Source organism: Crocodylus siamensis, chromosome 2 (genome assembly GCF_052110815.1).
Source record: "Crocodylus siamensis isolate JL-2025a chromosome 2, ASM5211081v1, whole genome shotgun sequence".
Taxonomy (NCBI): Eukaryota; Metazoa; Chordata; order Crocodylia; family Crocodylidae; genus Crocodylus; species Crocodylus siamensis.
Window position 1 is genome coordinate 188,765,854 of NC_143396.1, and position 23,366 is coordinate 188,789,219.

Below are 23,366 nucleotides of genomic sequence, written 5' to 3' on the forward strand. Positions count from 1 at the left end.
ATACCGTATAATCCCAAGTATCACATTCTCGCTGTAAAAGGCAGACGGTCCATAATGTGAGGATAGTGTTTCCCAACCTTTCACAGTATGTTTGAGTTTCAAGTGGAAGATGCTAAGGATAAACTAATATCCACTTTGGATACTTTATTTAAAACCACCTACATGGTGGTGCAGTATACCTCCAGAGAAACTTGTATTGCTTAGCTCATCCAAGAACAGCATTGGATCATAGGCCTCCTGAGGACAAGGACTGTATTGCTTCATCTCTGCAGCGATGACTGTATATGTCTGCACAGTGTGAATGCTCTGCACTTAGGCTGTAAATATCCTGTGGCCAACCAGAAAATAAGTCCCCAGCTAGCATATGCACTGTATGGGAGGTTAGCAAGGTTATCAAGTACATGTTATCATAGGTTATCAAGTCCATGTCCTGGTAGAGGGGGAATTATTAGGAACACGTCAGAAGTAGGAGGGTGCTGTCTGCTGTGCCACCACGCTATAGAAATTCCTGGTGATGTCGTGAAGTGGGAGGGTGTGTGTGGTTCAAAACCATCAGTGTCTTTCCTTTTCCAGGGCTACAGGGTTTATACTGAAACTTAAGTGGCCTACCAGAGAACCTCTCCTGAAGTTCTTCTATATCTTATCCTATTGTGGCCACGTTGTGTGGGCGTTTCACAAATGAATAAGAAATTAGTGCATGCAACGTAATGCATCTCAGTAGCTAATCTTTTTGTGGGTGTTCGATGTTTATTTTCTCTGGAAAATAAAGCGGAGTTAACAGTTTTATGCAAACACAATTTTTCTTGTTTTATTTCCATTGGTTCTCAACACGTAATTAATGAGAGTATGTGGCATGAGTTAATCCACTGTCAACAGCAATGAGCAGTCACCTAAAAATAGGAGAAATGATAGCAGGGTAGCCCAAAATACTTGGTTGTTCCTTGCAAATCTCTGGCCATTAGGGCTCACAAAAGTAAATTAGGATTCCTGGTAAGAGTAATTCTTCATATTTGTAGAAAGAAACCATTTCTGGTTCTTCATGTGAAGTTTACACTGTTAATTTTCCAAAGCTAATTTTGAGTACCATTGATTTGCTAAATAGCTGCCTAGATGCTTTACCCTTTTATGTGCTTTATATACAAATTTACAATCAATTCCCTGCTGTACTTGTCAGCATCTCCATTTAAAAGGTGGCGGAGAACAAAGCATAGTTGTAGGAGCCTTGCAAGGTACTGTGTATTTTCTTTTCTGTTCTGGCAAAATCTACATTTTGAACCGCACAAACTTCACACAGAGGAATTTATTTATATTTCATAGGTCACACTTCACTCTTTTAAGCCAAATTTTGCAGCTTTAGTCAGGCAACATTTCCTTGGATTTCAGTAGAAGTTCTGTCTTGAGTAAGTCCTGCCAGACTGTAATTGTAACTTGGCACTGTATTGACTGCATATATTTTCTAATGAATTCTCTTTGCCTTTGCAGTGTTTTAGATGATGAGGGCAGCAGTCTGCGTCAACAAAAGCTTGATAGACAGGTAAGATTTTGAAGCCTGCTCTGGACCCATTTCCTTTTTTAATAAGTAGAGCATTCTCAATTGGATTACTATGGAAACCTTTACTTATTGACACACACACAGCTGATAACTGATAGAATTATTGTGCCAGAAAATTATGTTTTGGAATTTCAGGTTCCTGGCCTTCCAGACTGTGCTGCTTATGCTTATGTGATGGGAAGGGAAAGATTTGTGTTGAGATTTTACTTCTTAGTACTGTCATTTGAGTGATTCTTGCTTTTTTCTAAATTAGCATTGTATCATGCGGCTAAGAATATGTTATTCCTTTTGGTGGACCATGAAAGAATTGGAGCAAAGCACAAAATACAAGTAGGGGGTGGCAGCCAGTTGCAAAATTTTCAGAAATTTGTGGTAATTTTCATCTTCATCTCATTTCCAGAAACATAGGCTTAAGGTTGTTTGATAATCTGTAATGACTGTTGAGTAACCAGTATGCTCCTGTATTTCTATTGCATTCCTAAATGGCTAACATAAAGCACTCATTCTGAAGATCTTTGGTGAGATCCTGTGCCTGCTGAAATCAATAAGAAACTTCCGTTGGCTTTGACATCGTTAGTAGGGCTGTGTGAAGCTTTGGTCCATGATTCAATGCAGAGGAGATTTGGCCTGATTTGGTGCCTGAATCTCTGAATCCGAATAGAATCAGGAGACCCTTTAGTCTCTCTGAATCATATCAGAGCCCTCCAGATCGATTCGAAGAGATTCAAAAATATTCGGCTATTTTGACATAGACACAGCTTTAAATGCTTTTTTTCTACATACCTCTAGGTACCAGTTGGCTCATGAGTGCTGCGATGCTGGGGCACATAGAGTGTCCCACAGCAGTGTGGGGGGCTCCCCAGTGCGCTTGGTAGCAGACCCAGAAGTGGATCAGAAGTACTTTTGGACCACTTCCGGGTCCCCTGGGGAGCGCTCGGCGATTGGTGACTCCTGGGTCTGGGGGGGCACACCTGGGGTCCCCCTGCAGCTGATCGCCAACCAAGGAGTGCACGGGGCGGCCCCTCGCGTGCTCCCCGTGTTTGCCACCGAGCACATGGAGAGCCCCTCTGCACTTATGTGGGACTCTGCATCCTTCCCAAGCATTGCAGTGTTCATGAGCTGCTCTGGTACCTCAAGGTATGTAGAAAAAACATTTAAAGCTGTGTCTATGTCCGAATCGCTGATTCTCCAAATCAGCATTGAACCTTCAGATTTGGATTCAGTTGAATAAAATTGGGGACAGTGATCTGAATCAACAAATTGAATTCCTGTCCCTGATTCAGGCTCAATCCAGATTGAATAGGACCCAGATTCTGAGCTCTCCACCATGTTGAGTGGCAGCAAACTCCCTGTGGACTGAAGTATTACTCAGCACAGCAAAGTATACCTTCCATGTACTTTCCACTAAGTAAACACACCACTTTTGCTATTTATAATAGCATTGAATGCCCTTTTTAATCTTTATGTGAGTGAAGTCAAGAAAACACCCCCTGTACAAGCAAACCACGCAGGGAGCAAGTGAGACGATGGAGTGCTAACATTAGCTCTTGGTAGACCTGCAGTTCCACATGGACATGCAAGTAGAATTCAGCAGAGTGGTGCTTCATGATATGTTGCCTGCCATCATGTTCTTAATCTAGAAGTGCCTGGAGGAAGGGATTGGATGGTTTTTAAATCAATCCCCAGCCTCTTAGTGTTAATACCTAATTTTTCAACTGGGGTGGAGGGGCTGCAGATGGAGGAGAATGTGTTTAATTAGTATTCAGAGCATAGAATATAATGCTGAACTTACGTTTGGTTTTATTGCTTGATTTACAGATTATTGGTTCTTGATTTTTCAGAAAAAATCAGCCTTTTCATGCCTTGTGGTTCTGGTCCTCATTTTATTGGTTCACAGCTTGTGCTTTCCCTGCTGGCCTCCCAAAGGATGTTGTTTCTAAGCAGGCTTTGACAGTTGCTAGACTGCTTAGAAACATCTATTTTAACTATCTGACGCTTTCAGCCGAGTGTTTTAGAAAAGCTTTCTATAGTGTAGTATCACAATCAAAATCCCAATAGATTGTGGTCCTGCCACTTGAAAAATAGTACACTTCCAGGGAAGTAGCTGTAAAGGTGTTGTGATTCTTAAGGAAGTGTTATTGTCCAAAGTCAAATAACATGCATTTAACTACAGCTTGCAGAGCTTCAGATTCCTGTATATGACTAGCGTTTACTCTAATAGTAAAGTACTTTTCTTTGTATTTTCCCCAGCGAGCATTGTTAGAACAGAAGCAGAAAAAAAAGCGCCAGGAGCCACTAATGGTTCAGTCCAATGTGGACAGCCGTACTAGAACACGCAGAACGAAACATTCAGAGGAACAAGCGCCGTTGGTTGAATCCTATCTTAACAGCAACAGCAGCACCATTTACCATGGTATATTAACATAACCTATTGCATGCATGTTTACTAGACGTAGTACAATATTGTCAAAAAATTGAAGTAAACTTGTGGGAACAAGAATGTAATTTTTTTTTAATGAAAGCTTTTATTTGGCTATAGGAATGAAAATAACAATAAAAACCTAGAACTCCAAGGGATAGATTCACAATCCCAACTGCTTTTTAGGTGTCAAGTTCAATAGTTAGGTGCCACTGGAATTCCTAAAACCTATGCCCAGCTGCCCCCTACCATAGAGGTGGGTAAGTTTCTGCTGGTAAAGTCACATAGGATGTATAAAATAAATGCCAAACAGCTTAGGTCTTGAGAGACCTATACAGCTTGGCATCTGTTTGTCTGGGCCCTAGCAGGGCTAACAAACTAGCTGGTCCCCCCTCATGGTCCTTATCCATGGGGTGCCAACTGATAGACATTCTCAAAGCACATCTGACTCCATGGCAATGTTAGGAGACAGGACAAGGGGGTGGTGGTGGGTGGTGCTCTTTTGCCCAGTAACCAAGACAGAGGATATCTCCACTCATCTGCCTGCAGGGATCTGAACCCATGTCTTCCACCTCCTACCAGAAAAGTCTAACCAGCAGACCATACAATATTCTGAGCTTGGGTTCCTTCAGTATCTTAAGGACTCTATGGTCCAGTGTTTAGTGCTTCAATCCTTGCTGCAATGGCTATTTACATATTTTAAATGAAGCAGAACACCTCCAAAAGGTGTAATTGAGAGAGATCCACTCCAGGACATCCTTAGTAGGTGGGATACTTTCCCAAGACAGGGGTTTCATTCCTAAGAAGCAGTATCTCTATTAGTAATTTAGGAAAACAAGGGTGCAGGGCTTCCTTCTCTGTTGCCTGCAAAAGAGGGGGTTGACTTGGGCACCTAATTCCAGGGTTTATGACTGTGAATCCCAGCTAGTCGCACCCCTCACCCACATTTCTGAGTAGCAGCTACCTATTCTGCATTGTGGCTTCTGTAAATCCTGTTTATAGTCACCTAACTGCATACGTGGTACAGGGAGAAGTAATCTAATGGGGGACACGGACCCAGGCACCTTCTCAAGCACCCATTTAGAGGAGGTGCAGAAATGGCAGCTGCTGCTGCAGCTGACCTGATTTCTGCTGTCATCTGTGCTGCCATCAATGCTACTACTGCTGCCCAGGTTGATGCACCTCTGAAAGGGGGGATAGCCACCTAATTTGGAGTTGTGAATTCAAGTGGGAAACAAGGCACCCACAAATCTCGCTCCCAAATACTCATTATCCTAGCTTTAATATTTTTTTTGACTGAACACTTTCATTGTTGTTTTACAGTTGCTTGGATTCCAGCTCTCCTTTTAATAAACTTCATTTGCCATACATTATATTCACCTTTGTCATCTGATTTCAGTATTTCATAAAAGATTGTTGTTTTTTTGTGCAGTAAGAAAATATGCTTACTAAAAGCATCTGAGGGACTGTGAGAAATGTACAGTTGAATGGGAATATTTTTCCCTTCTGTGGAATTGATTCATTGAAGATTCAGAATACACAGGCTATGAACAAAAGGGGTTTGAAGTGTGAACCTCTTTTTAACATGTTTCTAAAAACTACATAAGCCACAGCAAATTATCTCTGGACTAGAACACATTATTTTCTCACACAGTTGGAGAGAAGAGCATGTCAAAATTGAACCTAATTTTTTTTTTTTATCCCAGCTGTCTAAGAAGCGGATCTTGCACAGAATTTTAGGGAAATATTTTCTTTAGCATTTCTTTAGCTGCAGAAAATAGAAAGTTTCTTTTCATCCTCTTCCCACCATCACAGGTTATCAGAAGTGCAAAGCCTTAGACTGAGAGAAGCTGTTTTATGATACCCAGGAACAATTGTATTCAGAGTCTTCTTTATATAAAGTGCGAAAACAAGGTTTTAACTCAGCTACAGGCCAGAGAAACCAGACATTATCCTCTCACCATCAAAAGTGAAATCCTTATTTACAAAATCTGGACTGAGTTCTGTAACAGCTTGTACCCTGGGCAGTCCTCTGATGTCAGCAAAGCTCCCCAAGGTGTCAGAATTTGGCCCTTCATATCACATCACATCACATCATTTCACTTCTTCCAGGTGCTTCTTTGCAATGATTATTCACTTCTTATCCTCAGAGCACTTCATTATAAATTCTCTTACAAACTCAGCCACCAAAGAGTGTCAGTGGGTAGCACAAACTTTGAGATGACTTCCTTTTTAATTTATTTTTTTACAAGTTTCTTTAAGCCATTAAATGAGATATGGTTCTTCCTACATCTGACACGCACAGGATAAGTAAGTAAGGTAGATGAAATGTCGTAGAACTGAAAAGAGATATGTTTGTTTCTCATATTTGGTCCATGGTTTGTTAAGCTTTGGAGGACAGCTACCCTTGTAATAAACTGCTTGTTCAGTTATCAAAAGCTTCAACTAAGCCGTATTTAATTACCCAATAAAGTATTTTATTTCCTTATAAAATCTTCTGTAAGGAGCATCATTTTTGAAAACTTTAAAAGAACTCCAAACTCTCCTTTTTTGGGGTGGTTATATTTCATACTGTGCATGATACTTGAGGGGACGCTAATTACTTGGTGTGGGTTTAGGTCTTGCTGGCCATTTTAAATTACTGGATTCAGTTCTAGTTTTTTGCCTTTTTTTCCCTTCTTCCTTAATGAAAACATTTATATGTGGGAGTATTAGCTGTATGAGACAGCTGGGTTGTATATAAAGAAGAGTTCTGCTCTTTTCCATTCATTTGGTTTTTTAATGGGCAAGCATAAAAATGACTCTTTTGATGGGAATTGGCAGTCTAGTGAATAAACTGTATTGACTGTGTGAGCACACAGGCAAGATCCGTTCCTGTACAGGAAGCACTGCAAACAACTTTTTTCCCATATCTACCACCCCCTAATATTTTCCTGTGTAATTTCTGGCCATTAGGTTTGGCAGGAAGGTATGACCCATGAATGCTTGTTGAATTTGATGAGGAAAATGAAGCTTGTTTCTCATGGGAGGGTGCATGAATAAATTATGGGACCTTTACGTAATACTTTGAGCAAAAGGGGTCAGGGACAGGCCAGCAGGATTTCTCTTATTTCCACCGTGTTAGAGCTTGTCTACACAGGGAAGTTGAATGCTACAGTGAAATAAATGAACATTATTCCAGAATAGAAGTCACTTTGTGAGCAGTTATGCTGGAATAAAGTCAATTTTGTGCTGGAACAGAGTGTCCATGCAGGAAGCTATTCCAAAATAGTTATAGGAGAATAACTTTCTGCTCTGGTTATGCTGGTCTGCAGTTTCCCCATGTACAGAGGGCCTTGGTTGCTGTTAGAAACCTGCAGTGTATTTTAGGCTGATTGTTGCTAATCTGTTGATTACAGGTCCTGCATTCAGGATGGAATCTATGGGAGGCGAGAGTAGGTCAGAGACTAGAAGGGAGCCAATTAAAGACTGAGGCTGAATTAAGCTTGGTAGCAGAGATAAGCAAAAGAAGCTTTACTGCATTTTGGCGCTGGTCTGTATCAGGCCTCTGAGGCCATTTGTGTGTGCTGGAGCCAGTGTGCAAGCCAGTCTGGTAGGGTGCTGCCTGCAGTGTGCGCCCTATGCTGGTTATGAGCACCAACCACAGCACTGTAAGCCCTGGAGTGGGATTGGTGTGTGCTGCACATGACATGAGGGTGCTCATTGGTCCTGTTGTATACTGGACTGTCCTGTTTTTAAAACCCACTATCCCCTGTCCACTTCTAAATGAGGAAATGACTGCAAAAAGTCCTGTTTTTCAGTTTGTTGGTAGAAATACATGTCAGTCATTTGTCCTCAGGATTCTATTGGCTGCATCTAGAAGCAGGGCAGTGCATAGCCAGGATGAGCAGGGTTTTAAGCCAGGTAGGGAGGGAGGAAGGTAGTCTTTGTGGTGGCCTCACCTCTTGCTGCTGACTGGCCAAGAAGGCAGTGACCCCATCGGTGATTGGCTGAGGGGGCTAGTGGTTCTCTCCCCGAAGGGGATGTCCTGTATTCTGGGGATGTGTCAGTGGCCACCCTACATGACATAGCTTTGATCCAGCACTGTAGCACTGCATGTGGCATGGGGCCAACACTACATGTGGTGCCCCACTAGGGCAGCTCTGGAGCCAGTGCATAGGGTCAGTCCAATGGCTCTGGCACAGGAAGTGTATGCCTTGGAGTAAGCCCCTGTGCTGTGAGCAGTGCCTATGGCACTGGGTCCGGCCCACGTACCAGATTGACTCCTTACGTCACATCTGGTGTGAGAGGTTAGTCAGGATCCACAGCCTGGATCATACGACTCCAAATCTGGCCCATGGATCTTATGTTGCACCCTTCCTGCCCTAGGATTTTCTCCCTGTCACTTACCTGTCACATCTTGATGAAATCTGGATCTCTTGGGAGGTAGTTTGGAGGTTCCTGGCGGGAAGTGAATCTGGTGCCACTAGACCAGGGGTAGGCAATTATTTTGGTTGGAGAGCTTAACGAGTTTTGTTGAGCTGTTGAGGGCTGCAAAAATAGCCCCGCCCCTTGACAAGTGTCCCACCCCCTGGTTGCCATCCTGGGACTGGAAGTCTTATCCCTAACCCCTAACCTTTGCCACTGGAAGTCCCTTGCCTTGCCCCAGAAGTACTCCTTTTGGAGGGGGGGAGGCCACTATCTTGAACCCAGAAAAAAAACAAATCATATACTAAAAAAATCAAACATCTACTATGACTTACTTTAATTTTATTTAAAAAAAAAATTGTCCTGATTTATGTGCATTTGCATAGTGTATCTAGAGGTGATTGCTGATAGCTCAAAATGCAATCTTACTTTTGTATAGTGTGTGTGGGGGGTAAGAGGTTGTATGTAGTTGGGGGTTGGAAAGTGGGTATGATGGGAGGGGGGTGGGTGTGGAGTATTTGGTGGGGGTGGGAGGGTGTGGGTATGGTGGAGGGGTGGGAGTGTATGTGGGTGTGTGTGTGTGTGTATGGGGGGCATCACAGTCCCTGGATTGTACGAGTCCTTGGAACTGTATATGGTGGTAGCAAGTGGGGCAAGCCCTGCCCAGCCCCATAGCGCGCAGCTCCCTGCATTCCTACCCCAGCCCCTACCCACAGGTGGCAGCAGTGGGTGGGGCCAGCCCTACCTGGTCCTGTAACACATAGCTTCCGCCCAAGTCCCTGGCTGCATGTGGCAGCAGCACACAGGGCCAGCCCCACCTGGCCCAATGACACTCCTGCCCAAGTCCCTAGCCATACATGGTGGCAGTGTGTGAGGTCAGCCTCACCCAGCCCCATAGCTGCAGCTCCTGTGCTCCTACCCCAATCCCCAGCTGCACGTGATGGCAGTGGGCAGGGTCAGCCCCATCCAGCCCCACAGTGTGCAGCTCCCACCTGAGTTCCTGACTGTATGTCGTTGCAGTGCGCGGAGCCAGCCTGACCCAGCCGGATAGCGCACAGCTACTGCAGTGTGCAGGACCAGCCCAGCCAGGCCCCATAGCACATGGCTTCCTGCACTCCTGGTCCTTTCCTGCAGCGGGAGTCCCTGGCCCGGGCCTGGTATGACTCTTACCTGCATTTCCAAGCTCTCAGGCAGGGAAGCTGGGAACAGCCACGGGGCAGCCTGGGACAAGCTTTGCCAGTCAGAAGCTTGTCTCCAGTGCCCCTGGTTTGGAGCTGGGGTGGGAAATTAGCACCCAGAGCCGCACCTCCTGCATGGAGGCGCCGGCTTATAGAGGGGCAGGAGGGCTCATGGAGGGGCCCCATGGGTTGGATGGAATTGCTTGGCAGGCCATATTAGACTCTAACCTGGTTCTGGGGTTAGGTTGTTTTGTCAATTATCTCTGCCTCAAGGGTGTCATTCACTCTGCAGCTTCTTGGCCTGATCAGTAAGTTCTACCTCTCAGTTGCTAACCCTTCTGTCTGGGTTTCAGTGCTGGTCTCGGCCCTTTTTCTTCTAATTAAAGCTTTCAGCCATGGCCCACTGTTTCGGGCCTCAGGTCAGCTTGTGCCTTTGCCCTGTGCAGGGGCTCAGGCCACAGAGAATGATTGTGGCCCTCCCGTGGCCTCCAAACTGCCCCTTTACAGCCACTCCCAGACTGCTGATAAGAAACAGAAACACCAGCAAACCACCTGAAATATCTGAACCCCCCCATGCTGGGTCACTGCTAGGGTGGCCATCATAGAAGACATTCCAGTTTTCTACTACTCTGTCCTCTATTGATACGAAACCCAACGCCTTTATGTCTTCTATTTTTCTCTTCATGAGAAAAATAAAGCATGTAAAGGCATCAGGTTTCATATCAATAGAGGACAACAGGACTGTCCTCTGTGGTGGCCACCTTAGTCACTACATTGCTGCAAAAGCCTTGTCACAGTCTGCTGGCCTCCTCCCAGTATTTAAGGTACCTTTTCCAGCCTTCAGTTCCTTGCTAGCAACTTGGGCTGGCAGGAGGTCTTCTCAATCCAAAGGTCTGGGTCCCTCTGCCTTCTGTGGCTCAGGAACTAGGGTCAAAACCCCTGAACACTGGTCTTTCTGGTTAGGTGTATCCCTGACCAGCTAGGAGTGTGTCTCCCCAAGCTCACTGATCCGTCTGCTCTCATGCCCTGCTGTTAGCCTAGCTAGGTTTTATTTGCTTCCTGCTGAGCTGCCCTGGACTCTATTGGCATATTACCATGCAGGCAGCTTGTAAGTAGTTAGCTGCAGTGCTGTGGTCCCCCTACCCAGCTTCTCCTGGATGCTTATTCCCCTGTAGATAGCCCTTGCTCCACTGCTTGCATCTGATTTTAGGTTATGCCCTGCTGCACTTTCCTGTTATAGTAACTGAGTCCTCTGACTGCTGTTCCAGGTGGAAAGTCAGATAGTTTGTTATGCCCATTCTTTCTTGGTTCAGTGCTAATGTTGCCAGTGAAAGTCCCCAGTAGCATTCTCAGTGACTGTGATGAGATAGACACCTCTCCACTAAGGAAATGGAATTGAGACCAAAAAACTTGTCTAATGTATGCCACCAAACAGCCACTATGTGAGAATCACTTTTCAGTCCCTAATAACTTGACAGTGGCAGGATTCGCATTCCAATATCAATACAGAGGCTGTATGAAAATGTGAACTTTTGTATCTATTGATAAATTAGTGTGGAAGTTAATTAACCAGTAATTACATATTAAGGCTGAGGATTCTATGAGTTAACTACAGAAAATGACATCAATTAGGAAGAAAAGTTTAAATTGAGGTCTTCTAGTGTCAGTGGGCATTTGTACACGTGCATGAACCGCAAATGCTGTGGCACATGCATTTGTATAAACAGCAAAATGCCCATCAGTGCTGACAAAATGGCAGCGGTGAGCTTTTGAACTAAAACGCATCGAAGGAGTTTTAGTTGAAAAGTGCACCACTGCCATTTTCACAGCCCTGATGTGCATTTCGCTGTTAATACAAATGCATGTGATGCCTCAGCTCAGCAGTTGATCTCCAGATGCTGATACATGTGACACTGGAGCACAGTTATTACCATGCTCCAGCAGACTCAATTAATTGAACCTACTCCAATGTGCTGTAATTAAAGTGCATTGGAGCAGCCTCCCTGCACATGTATAGGAGCCCAGTGACAATGTCTCACAGACCATTTTTCCATAAGAATTGACTTAAGATGCAGTTTTTCTTCATTAAGAAACTGTTGTTTCCCACAATAGGTAATGGTTATTCTCACGACTAACTGGCCATTGTTCATATCTTATAAATGTTTGAAATATAAAATTTACATTTAATGGTGATTAGACTCATGATCTTTTATCAAGTGGGGCCTTTGTGTGAAAGGTTTTTTTGCATTACTTGGAAGAAATTGTAATACTACTTTTTCTCCAAGAAATGTTGCACAGGCATTTGGTATTGTATAACCTGTTCTTTTGTCTTCTCTTCTAAATGCATATGGAATATGTGCAGAAAGAGAAGAAATAAAGAGAGATTCTTGGTAAGACGATGAGTATAGGGGGAAAATGACTAGGTAAATAGGAGAGAAAATTTTCATCCAAAAGGTGAATGAGGTGTCAAGGTGATGCCTTTTTGGCACCAGAATCTTAAATTTTAATAGTAGTTTATGAATAGTATTTTCTCAGCAGATGAACAAAACATTTAGGGCCTGATCTTTATATCATATATGTCAATGGGAATCTTTCTATTGACTTCAATGAGCTTCAGTTCCAGGCCTTAGTCTTATGAATAATGCTGCTGTTTTCCATAATATCAGACAAAATGTCATAGTCTGTCATCCTAACCAGCTGATTAGCAGTATACAGCAATATGAGTATTTTCATCAAGTTTTTCATATTAATAGGAGAATATTGAAACCATTTATTCATAAGAACAAATGATTAATTTGTCTGCCCAGAAAAGGGAATTTATAAACTACTATTTTTTTCTCTGTGTTTCTTTCCACTTGTAAAACATACTATTAGTATAGTGTATTAAAATGTTTACTAATTCATACTCTAATATCTGGGTCACATCTGCTGATTTATTTTCATGCCTCTCTTAGTCCTCATTTCTTCAGATTTGCTGAAGATCTGGAGAAAAGTTTCAGCTCTTACATACGAGATAGCAGGATGAAAAGAACAAGCATACTGAGGAATTCTGCTAATGTCTTGCAAAGGGATAATGAGTGATAATTCCTGGGATATTGCCACTGATGTAAGCAATACTACTTTAATGGCACCCTTAACATATACTTCCTTAAAGATTTTATCTCTATTGCAATATTTGATTTTAATATATGACACTACAACATGTTAGATGTGTGAGGGATTTTTTTTTTATATTCTCATTAAGAGCCCAGTCTTGCTCATACCAAAGTCCATATGAGCTTGCCACCGGTACAGAATTGGGTACTGTTACCTATGCTAAAGTATAGCAACAGACATTTTTTAACATCTTTATGTAGTCCCCAGATCTGTTACCAGCTAGATCTATGCTAATATAAAAATATTTTTTGCAGAAATTTATAAAAAGTGATATAAAAGCCAGGCTTTTTGACCAAGAAGCTGCATTTTTTTCCCTGTGGAAACAGTGAGTTTCCATTGGGAACAAATTATTTTTTAACAGTGTTAAGTGAATTTGAACAAGAGCCAGGTCAGCTTTTATCCATCTTACTTTGTTGCAGAGACGGCTTTTTTTCAAGTTTGGAATAAGCACCGTCTTCAATTAAGAACAGATTAAACCTCTCAAAGTAATGCTCACAACAAGTTCTAAATTAGCAATTTAGATTAACCATGTGTAAAGTAGCAAAATTACTTTCCTGCTTTCTTTTTGACATTTGGAAGCATGGCTAAATGAGATGTCTGTATTTTGTGCCAAGATTTCCAATGACAAGTCATAGCTCTGAATTGTTAAATATGACATGCCATTCTATTCTGGCACTGTAAATGGGGAAAGAGAAAATGAGTAGCAAACTGTCAAATTATAAGGTGACAGATAATCATTCATTTAAAAAAAATGTTTGTGTATATTCTTCATATACTTGGATTTTAAAAATGCCTTTGACTTGGTCTCCCACGATGTCGTCATGGTAAAATAGGGAAATTGTGGCCTCTACAACTTAACGGTCCAGTGACTAGGAAACTGGCTCCAAGGTTGGACCCAGAGAGTGTTAATAGATGAAACTGAGTCCCCCCCAGGGTTCAGTCCTCGGACCAATGCTTTTCAACATATATGTCAGTGATTTGGATATGGGTGTGAAAAGCGTACTGGCAAAGTTTGCGGACAACACCAAGTTATGGGGGAGTGTGCTCACAGTAGAGGACAGGCTGAAGATACAGGCTGACTTGGACAGGTTTGTAAGGTGGGAGGATCAAAACCTAATGATGTTTAACACTGAAAAATGTAACATGCTCCATCTGGGGAGAAATAATCTGCAACATACGTACAGGTTCAGCGGTGCTACATTAGCTAGCACCACAACTGAAAGAGACCTAGGGGTCATGATCAACAACAGAATGAACGTGAACTACCAGTGCAATGCTATAGCCGGCAGAGCAAACAATACACTGGCATGCATCTCAAGCAAGACTAAGGTTGTCATCCTCTTGCTGTACTCAGCATTGGTGAGGCTGCAGCTGTAGTACTGCATTCAGTTGTGGGTGCTGCACTTCAAAAAGGATGTGGAGAAGCTTGAAAGAGTCCAAAGGAGGACCACATGAATTATTAGAGGTCTGAAGAACAGGCCATATGAGGAGAGGCTGAAGGACATGGGACTGTTCAGCCTGAAGAAGAGAAGATTTAGGGGGGACTTGGTGGCAGTCTATAAGTATATAAGGGGCAAACATCATGGGCTGGGAGAGCATTTGTTCACCAAGGCACCCCAGGGGAAGACAAGGAATAATGGACCACTTCAGATTGTATATAAGAAAAACTTTATGGTTTGATTGTCCAGAGTCTGGAACAGACTCCTCGCAGAGGTGGTACAGACACCTACCCTGGAGATCTTCAAAAGACGACTGGTTGCACACTTTGCTGGGGTCATCTGACCCCAGCAGTCTTTCCTGCCTAAGAGCAGGGGGGCTGGACCTGATGGTCTTGTGAGGTCCCTTCCAGCCCCTAACTTCTATAAAACTATGAACTAGTGGCAAGTATGCCTGTTTTCCATTCAGCATGATAAGGTGTTGGTTCTTTTGTGGGAGATGGTTTGGAATATGTTCCTCATATTAAATTATACTCTAGACACTTAGGGTGCCTGCAGACATGCTGGGAGGCTGCTCTGCTGGAGCATGCTAACTAGCACACTCCAGTCAACCTCCACATCTTGTGTATCAGTGTCCCTATGCTTCAGAATGATGGTGGGGTACTTGAACTAAAGCTCATTTGAAGAGCTTCAGTTCAAGAGCTCCTGCCACCATTTTGAAGCGCAGGGATACTGATGCATGAGGTGCTGCGGTGCTTTAATTAGAATGGCTCTCGGAGCTGCTCTAATTAAAGTGCCCCACCCCCAGAGCAAATGTAAAAATGCTGTTAGAGTGTTGCCTGACCTTACAATAAGGTATAGAGCTAATGGTATGTTCTCAACAGACGCATATTCTGGTGTCTCCATTTGAGTCATCGGCTCTTCATATTCCCTCTTTTAAGAACTCATTTTGATTTACAGGCAATCCTGATTTGTGCTTTTGTTTTGTTGTTTGTTTTTTTTAAAGACCCCACAACAATAACCACAAAGAGCACTCACTGTAGCATGTTTTAGATTTATCTGTGATTTTCAGATTAGCATCTGGCCCATTGATTTCACTCCACATATTAGGCATGTCAGTAGACATAAGGTGCATCTACATTTGCATCTTAATGTGCAGCACTAAACTCTGACATTTATTGCATTGGGGTTTATTGCTCCCAGGCACCATGTTAACACATGCATCTGGGACAGCAGCATGCTGAGCTGGGTCGGAGCAGCCCCAGCTGGCAGGGCCAGGCAGCCCCCCACACTGAAGTACCCTTGTACCCCAGCTAGCCCTGTCAGCATCTACACATGTATTGCTGAAAAGTGAAAAACTCTGCCTCAGGATAGTATGTGTATTTATAGTGAAGTTATGTGGCCTAATAGCACTGCATGTGTAAGATGCTAAGACGTTTACTGTGGAGCTAATTAAGCAAATGGCTCCTGCAGACGCGTCCATAGGCATCTAAGTATGATATTATTCCACTCTGTTCAATCAAAACTATGGCCAGAAAGGTTTAAATGCCCATACTTCAGAAGAGATGTTGAAAAGCGGGAGAGTGTTTAGAAAAGAGCTATAGGAAGGATTTGTGATCTGGACATTACTTACAGTGAGAAACTTAAGCACCTCAGTTTATGAAAAAGAAGGCTTAAGTGGGTCCTTAATCACAGTATATGAGTATTTACAATGCAAAGAAGTTTCTCATAGCAGATAGATTTGTAATATCGAAGAATAGTTATAACGGATCCAGTAGTTGGAAAGTGAAACTAGACTAAATCAGATTAGAATTAAAATGCAGCTCTTTAATGTGAAAGGTAATTAATATACACAAGGGATGTAATGTGGTGGTGATGATGAAGACGAGGTCTTTTTTGCAAGATTTCTATAAGACTGATGCAAATTGCTGGTTATTTTTATGAAGCATAACCTTTTCTCCATCTTTGCCTCACTAAATAATTATTTTAACTAGGAAGGAATATCCTGGGCCTTGTAAACTATTTTTAAAATTACAGTTTAAAGACAGTGTAAAACTAGATCAAATAAAATTATAGTGGTGGGCTGTTCAAAAGAGCAGCAATATTCTTTCATGCCAAGAAATTATGAAAGGTGCTAAGCCATTTTTATGGTGCTATGTGACAGCACGTTAGAAAAGGGTATGCAAAACCAATGGATTTGCATTGATTGTTAAATAGTATTTTATTAAATTGTAGGTTAACTTTCTTTGCTCAGTGGTCATTCTGGGTTTTACTCATTATGAAATAGAAAATGTAAGAACAGTAACAAATGGCCTGAGTTATCGCTTAGTAGAATTTATACAATAATTTGCAATAAATAATTTATCTAACTGGCTTAGCTTCTTTCTCTGTGGTGGATTATCACACAGATTACATTTTTAAAAATTATTTAAATCAATAAAAAAATCCTTAGCTCTGTGTATTTACCTAGAATAAGGGTGCTCAACCTTTTGGCCCTGCAAGCTAGATGAGTGGAGCAGGACCCATTTGCTGGCCAGATTGGGCCCTTTGGCCTGCCACCACCCACTTCTTGCCCCATGTGATGGAATTGGATCCTGGGGGCCCAGCATCATCCCCTCCCACCACCCACATGTTGGGATTGGGTCCTGGGAAGCTGGCACCATCCCTTCCTGCCCCCTGAACATTGGGATTGGGTCTCAGAGAGCTGGCACTGCTCCCTCCCACTCTATACACTGGAGTTGGGTCCCAGGGAACTAGCATCACCCCCTTCTGGCCCTGTGCTTTGGGATCAAGCACTGGATTCAGGACTTACAGATTGAGGATCCCTATGGGTCTGGAGATTTGGCAGCAGTGGAGCAGTGCCACTGCTTCCTGCACCACATTTCTGAACCCGTGGGGAGCACTGTGGATGGCTCCATGCTGGATAGCATGGCGCCATGGGCTGGATCTGGCCCATGGGCATAGGTTGAGCATCCCTGACCTATAACAGTTCTTTTGGGTATTTAATATCACTATTTTATGTGGACTGACTAGTTGTGACCAATTGCATAAAGATAAGTGGTATTATTCTTTCCTGCTCTGAGAACAGATGTATGGGTAAGCATTTGTCTCTGAGTTAAGGTTAGACACGAGAGGAACAGGGGTGATGTGTTGAGTGTCTGCTATAGACCACCAGACCAGGAGGATGAAGTAGATGACGCTTTCTTCTGACAACTAGTGGAAGTTTCCAGATCACAGGCCCTGGTTCTTATGTGGGACTTCAATCACCCTGACATCTGCTTGGAGGACAATACAGTGGTGCATAGGCAGTCCGGGAAGTTTTTGGAGAGCATTGGAGATAACTTCCTGGCATAAGTGTTGGAGCGGCCAACTAGGTAGGGTCCATGTTCTTCTTGACCTACTGCTCATAAACATGGAAGATTTGGTGGGGGGATGTAGAAATAGATGGCAAGTTGAGCAGCAGTGACCATGAGATCATTGATTTCACTCTTTGGTGAGGTTAAACACAAAAATGAAGTTTACAAGAAGTGCAAGCTGAGACAAACAACTTGGGAGGAGCATAAGAGTATTGCTTGGGCATGCAGGGATGAAGTTAGGAAGGCCAAAGTGCAACTGGAGTTGCAACTAGCAAGGAACATGAAGGGTAACAAGAAGGGTTTCAATAAGTATATTAGCAACAAGAGGAAGGTCAGGAAAAGTGTGGGTTGTTTACTGCAGGGGTTTTCAACCTTGTTGGATCAGTGTACCCCTGGCGGCCAGACATGGAGTGGGAGGGGGAGAAGGGTGTGTGGCCAGACATGGGGGTGGAGGGGAATGCACAGCTGAATGTGAAGTGGTGGTGGCAGCCCCCATGTGTGAGCTTCCCCTGGGTGGGTGGCACCTGTGTGGCAGCACGGGATGGTATGTGGTGGCGCTCCATCCCTGCCTGCCCATGCATAACCTTCTCAAGTACCCCCCCAGGGGTTCATGTACTCCTGGTTGACAACCCTGCCTTACTGAATGGGGGAGGCAACCTAGCGATAGATGATGAGAAAAAGGCAGAAGTATTCAATGCCTTTTTTACCTTGGTCTTCACAGGCAAGGTCAGCTCTCAGACTACTGCACCTGGCAGTACAGTTTGGGGGGAAGGTGTGCAGCCTTCAGTAGTGAAAGAACAGGTTGGGGACTATTTAGAAAAGTTGGACATGTACAAGTCCTTGGGGCTGGCTGAAATGCATCCAAGGTTGCTGTGGGAGTTGGCTGATGTGATTGCAGTGCCACTAGTCATTATCCGTGAAGATTTGTAGCAATTGGGGGAGGCCCCAGATGATTAGAAAAGGGGAAATACGGTGCCCATCTTTAAGAAAGGAAAGGAGGAAGATCTGGGGAATTATAGACCAGTCAGCCTTGCTTCAGTCCCTGGAAAAATCGTAGAACAGGTCCTCAATTTATTTCTAAGCACTTGGAGGAGAAGAAGGTGATTAGGAACAGTCAGCATGGATTCACCAAGGGCACGTCATGCCTGACCAACCTGATTGCCTTCTATGATGAGATAACTGGCTCAGTGGATGCATGGAAAGCAGTGGATGTACGACATACCTTGACTTAAGCTAGGCTTTTGATACCATCTCTCACAGCATTCTTGCAAGCAAGCTGTGGAAGTATGGGTTGGATGAATGGACTGTAAGGTGGATAGAAAGCTGGCTGGATTGTCAGGCTCAACAGATAGTAATCAATGGCTCAATGTCTAGCTGGCAGCCAGTATCAAGTAGAGTGCCCCAGGGGTTGGTCCTGGGGCTGGTTTTCTTCAATATCTTCATTAACGATCTGGAAGACGGGATTATGTACACCCTCAGCAAGTTTGCAGGTGACACCAAGCTGTAGGGTGTAGTAGACACACTGGAGGGTAGGGCTAGGATTCAGGGTGACCTAGACAAATTGGAGGATTGGGCCAAAAGAAATTTCCTGAGGTTCAACAGGACAAATGCAAAGTCCTACACTTAGGATGGAAGAATCTCATGCATTGCTACAAGTTTGGGACTGACTGGCTAAGCAGCAACTGTGCAGAAAAGGACCTGGGGGTTACAGTGGACAGTAAGCTGGATTTGAGTCAGCAGTGTGCCCTTGCTGCCAGGAAGGCTAATGGCATATTGGGCTGCATTAGTATGTTGTCAGCAGATTGAAAGAAGTAATTATTCCTCTCTATTCAGCACTGGTGAAGCCACATCTGGAGTACTGTGTCCGGTTTTGGGCCCCCCACTATAGAAAGGATGTGGACAAGTTGGAGAGAGTATAGTAGAGAGCAACGAAAATGGTTTGGGAGGTGGAGCACATGACTTATGATGAGAGGCTGAGGGAACTGGGTTTATTTAGTAGGGCTGTGCGAAGCTTCAGTCTCTGATTTGATTTGGTGTAGATTTGGCCTGATTTGGTGGCCAAATCTCTGAATCCGAATTAAATCGGAGGACTCTTTAATCTCTCCGAATCAAATTGGAACCCTCTGAATCAATTTGGAGAGATCCGGAGATTTGGACATTAACACAGCTTTAAATAGATTTTCTACATACCCCTAGATACCAGGCAGCTCATGAATGCTGCAATGCTGGGGCACATGGGGAGTCCCACAGGAGTGCGGAGGGCTTCCCAGCGCACTCGGCAGCAGACCCAGAAGTGGATCAGAACCACTTCCGGTCCACTTCTGGGCCTGCTGGGGACCGCCAGGGGCTTGACAACTGGTGCCTTCTGGGTCTGGGCAGCACCCAGGGTCTCTCTGCAGCCAATCATCGAGCCAGAGGGGTGGGGTGGGGGGGCCCTGTGCACTTCCTCGTGGGCCCAGAATTGGACCAGAAATACTTCTGGGCTCACCGTTGAGCACGCTGGAGAGCTCGCTCCCCCCCCCCCCCCCATCCTGTGGGACACTCCATCTGCCCCAGCATCGCAGCGTTCACAAGCCATGCCTGGTACCTTGAGGTACATAGAAAAAACATTTAAAGCTGTGTCTGTGTCCTAATCGCTGATTCTCTGAATCAGTATCAAATTTTCAGATTCGGATTCAGCTGAATCAAATCGGGGACAATGATCTGAGTCAACGAATCAAATCCCAAATCTGAATTGAATACGGGCTGCTTCACACACCCATATTATTTAGTCTGCAGAAGAGAAGACTGAGGGGGGATAGCAGTCATCAACTACCTGAAGGGTGGTTCCAAAGAGGGTGGAGCTAGACTTTTCTCAGTGATGACAGAACAAGGAGCAGCAAGATGCAGCAAGGAAGGTTTAAGTTGGATATTAGGAAAAAACTCTCTCACTAGGAGGGTGGTGAAGCACTGGAACAGGTTACCTAGAGGGGTGGTAGAATCTCCATCCTTGGAGGTTTTTAAGGCCTGGCTTGACAGACCCCTGGCTGGGATGATCTAATTGGGGATGGTCCTGCTTTGAGCAGGGGGTTGCTCTTCTGAGTGCCCTCCCAACCCTAATTTTCTATGATTCCATGATTTCTAGGAAGGACAATTGTGCTTACAAACGTAAAACTCGTTTTTGAAAAACATTCAGTGCCTGCTGCTAGGAAACTGACTTCTGCTGTTATTATTTCCAGCATAAGCATTTGATCATTAAGAACAAATATGGAGCAGAAGTAGTGGTAAATATTTATGGGCAGTGTTTTTTTTAAATATTTGCCTACTTTTTAGTATTTGCCTATTCTGCTCTCATTTTTGCACTGTAGCTTATTTAGTTAGATTACAAAGTGCATCCAGATGTTTTGCATCCTGACTTACAAATTCTATTGGTACAGCACAAGGTGATTCAATACCCTCACAAAATGACAAGAGAGCAATTTTTTCTCTTTGTAACAATGAAAGAACATTGGTGTCACAAGGCTGTTAGGGCATTGCCCCTTTCTTGAACAACAATAACAAGTCTGATGTTCAGATCCCTGTGACATGAAAAGAGTACTACAGTTTTTTATTTGCCATTAAATCAAAATTCTGAGCTAATACAGAGAGATTATTTCCTGGTGTGTCTCCCCAAAAACATAGTATTTTTCCATATTGAAATCAATAGAAAGTAGACAGCTAATCTATTGTTTCATTTAATGAACATAGAGAAGTAATTTTAAAATGAATGATTAACTTATGCCATCCTATTATCTGAAAGTATGCTCGTCACTGGAAAACTTTCTGTTATCATTTGTGACACTAGAAAAGAATAACATGATAGATGTGACAGTATGGAGTCATACATCTGTTCCACTTCAAACGTATCTTGTTTGCATTTCAGGGTTATCTAAAAGCAGAACTACTATTCTTAGCCCTTAATTCTTATGGGAGAAAAATATTCGAAAAGAATTACTTGAAGTGCATGAGCATGTTTTGAGAGCTCTATAGCAGCTCTCTGCTCATCTGCCCCAACTCTTGCAGCTTCCTGGCAGGTCACCTGCTACCCCTCGCACCCACAGTGCAGCTCCCTGTATATCCAGGGCTGCCCAGCTTTGAGATGTTCAGAGGGCACTTATTTTAATAGATGGGCACTCCCTTCTTTAGAGGATTTAACGCATGGGAAAGATAACGTCTAACAAGAGCCTTAGGGTGCATGTAGATGAAACAGGGAGGCCCTAAATTGAAGCAGTGGGTTTTTAAAAATCCTGCTTCAATTTAGGGCCAAGTACACTCCTGTGTCATGCACATACCTGTGCACTTACCTACCTCTCCAGCAGCAGGGAGGGGAGGGCAAGCTGCCAGCTGGCACAGCAGTCTTGGGGGGTTGCAGGGAGGGGTACTTCCCTCCACAGCAGCAGCGGTCCCTCCCCAGGCAGCACCCGCCTGTAGGCACCCAGCTTGGGTGATCCCGGGGGCACCACTGCAGCTGCAGAGGGAAGCACTCGGCCCCCGCGCAGCTCAGGCAGGTAGGCAGGCTCCAGGAAAGAAAAAAAAAAATCACCCTTTTTTTTCCTGGGCAGAGCCTGCCTTCCTGGGCTGCTGCCACGCTGCTTGCATGGGCTTCCTGCAGAGCTGTGGAGCTACACGGGGCACAGTGCTTCGCTCCACGGCTGTAGGGCAGCAAACTAGAACTCCTTGGAGGAGTTTTAGTTTGCTGTGCCCCAAGTCATTTAAGGTGCATTATGCCACCAAATTTGCTACAGTGGCTGGAATTACTGCACAGTATGCTGCTGACACGTGCAGATGACAACACCATTAAAATCATGCAAAAGCATTTAACCCGCTTTAAAGTGTCATGCAATTATTTCATCTACACATGGCCAACATGCCTTGACATTAGGTGGTGGGGGAATGTGTAGTAGCTTGTTTCCATTGAACATGTGGCTAGCCCAAAATAACTGTGGACATGACATGCCTATTAGTGTAACTAACATCAGCGTATTTTTTCCTACTGTTTTTCCACAGGGTAACTATTATCAAATTATAGTAACTTGCTCTAGCAAACACTATGTTTTGTGTCTGCTCCTATTTTACACTTGTGTAAATGCAGATTATGCTGTTGTAAATGTGCTATATGTCCAGTGCCCAATTGGTTTTTTTTGAAAATATGGCCCCTTAGCTGCCTGTCAAATGTCTTTTATGTTATTGTTACTATTGCCACAACTGTTTTTATTTTTCATCCCACTGAATGGACAGTTGTGTTTATTGCCTGCTGGGGACCAGTTTAACATATATATCTCTCATTCAGGGCCACTTCTGTGGAGCAACCTATTGTTGCATTGCCTCAAAAACAGCCCCTAAAAACAGATTGCGACTGGTCATTATTTGCCTCTTGGTTCTCATCCTGCTTGGGAGGAAAGCATACACTGCCAACTTTCTCTCTGTCCATTCATCACTCTTGGCAAATTGTGTGTGAGGTTGGAGGAACAGAGAGGCTATGCCAACATGACTTTTCCTCCCCTTTAGTTTCTCGTAGTGGGACAGAGGTAGGTCAGCCCAGGGCAGTATGGGCTGTGGCAGCGAGGTTTGGGGATGTGGGGCGGGGGAGCATTCCCCTGGGGCTGAAACCCTCCTTGGGCTCTTTGTGACAGCTGCTGCCTTCCAGCAGCTGCCAACTGCAACTTGACAGCTTGCCCCTTCCCAGGCAATTAAATACACCCCTAAGGGAGCAGCCCTCTAGTGTCCACTGGCTGGAGAGCTTGCCTGTGAAACTCTCCAACCCCCGGGATTTGAATACATGTATGCTCCAGCTCCCAGGCTAGTTTTCTACCAGTAAAAAATTAAGACATTCTTACTGGTAGA

General features: G+C 44.0%; 1 protein-coding gene across 4 annotated transcripts in view; it reads left to right on the forward strand.

Annotated features, from left to right (window-relative positions):
* The window catches only part of TUB (TUB bipartite transcription factor), a 115,550-nt gene that overhangs the window by 45,640 nt on the left and 46,544 nt on the right, over positions 1–23,366 (forward strand). For all 4 annotated transcript variants that reach the window (XM_090032632.1, XM_090032633.1, XM_090032634.1 and 1 more), the window contains exons 2-3: positions 1,483–1,534; positions 3,803–3,965. In XM_090032632.1, the coding sequence (XP_089888758.1) occupies positions 1,483–1,534; positions 3,803–3,965 (215 nt within the window). The remainder of the gene's footprint in view (positions 1–1,482; positions 1,535–3,802; positions 3,966–23,366) is intronic.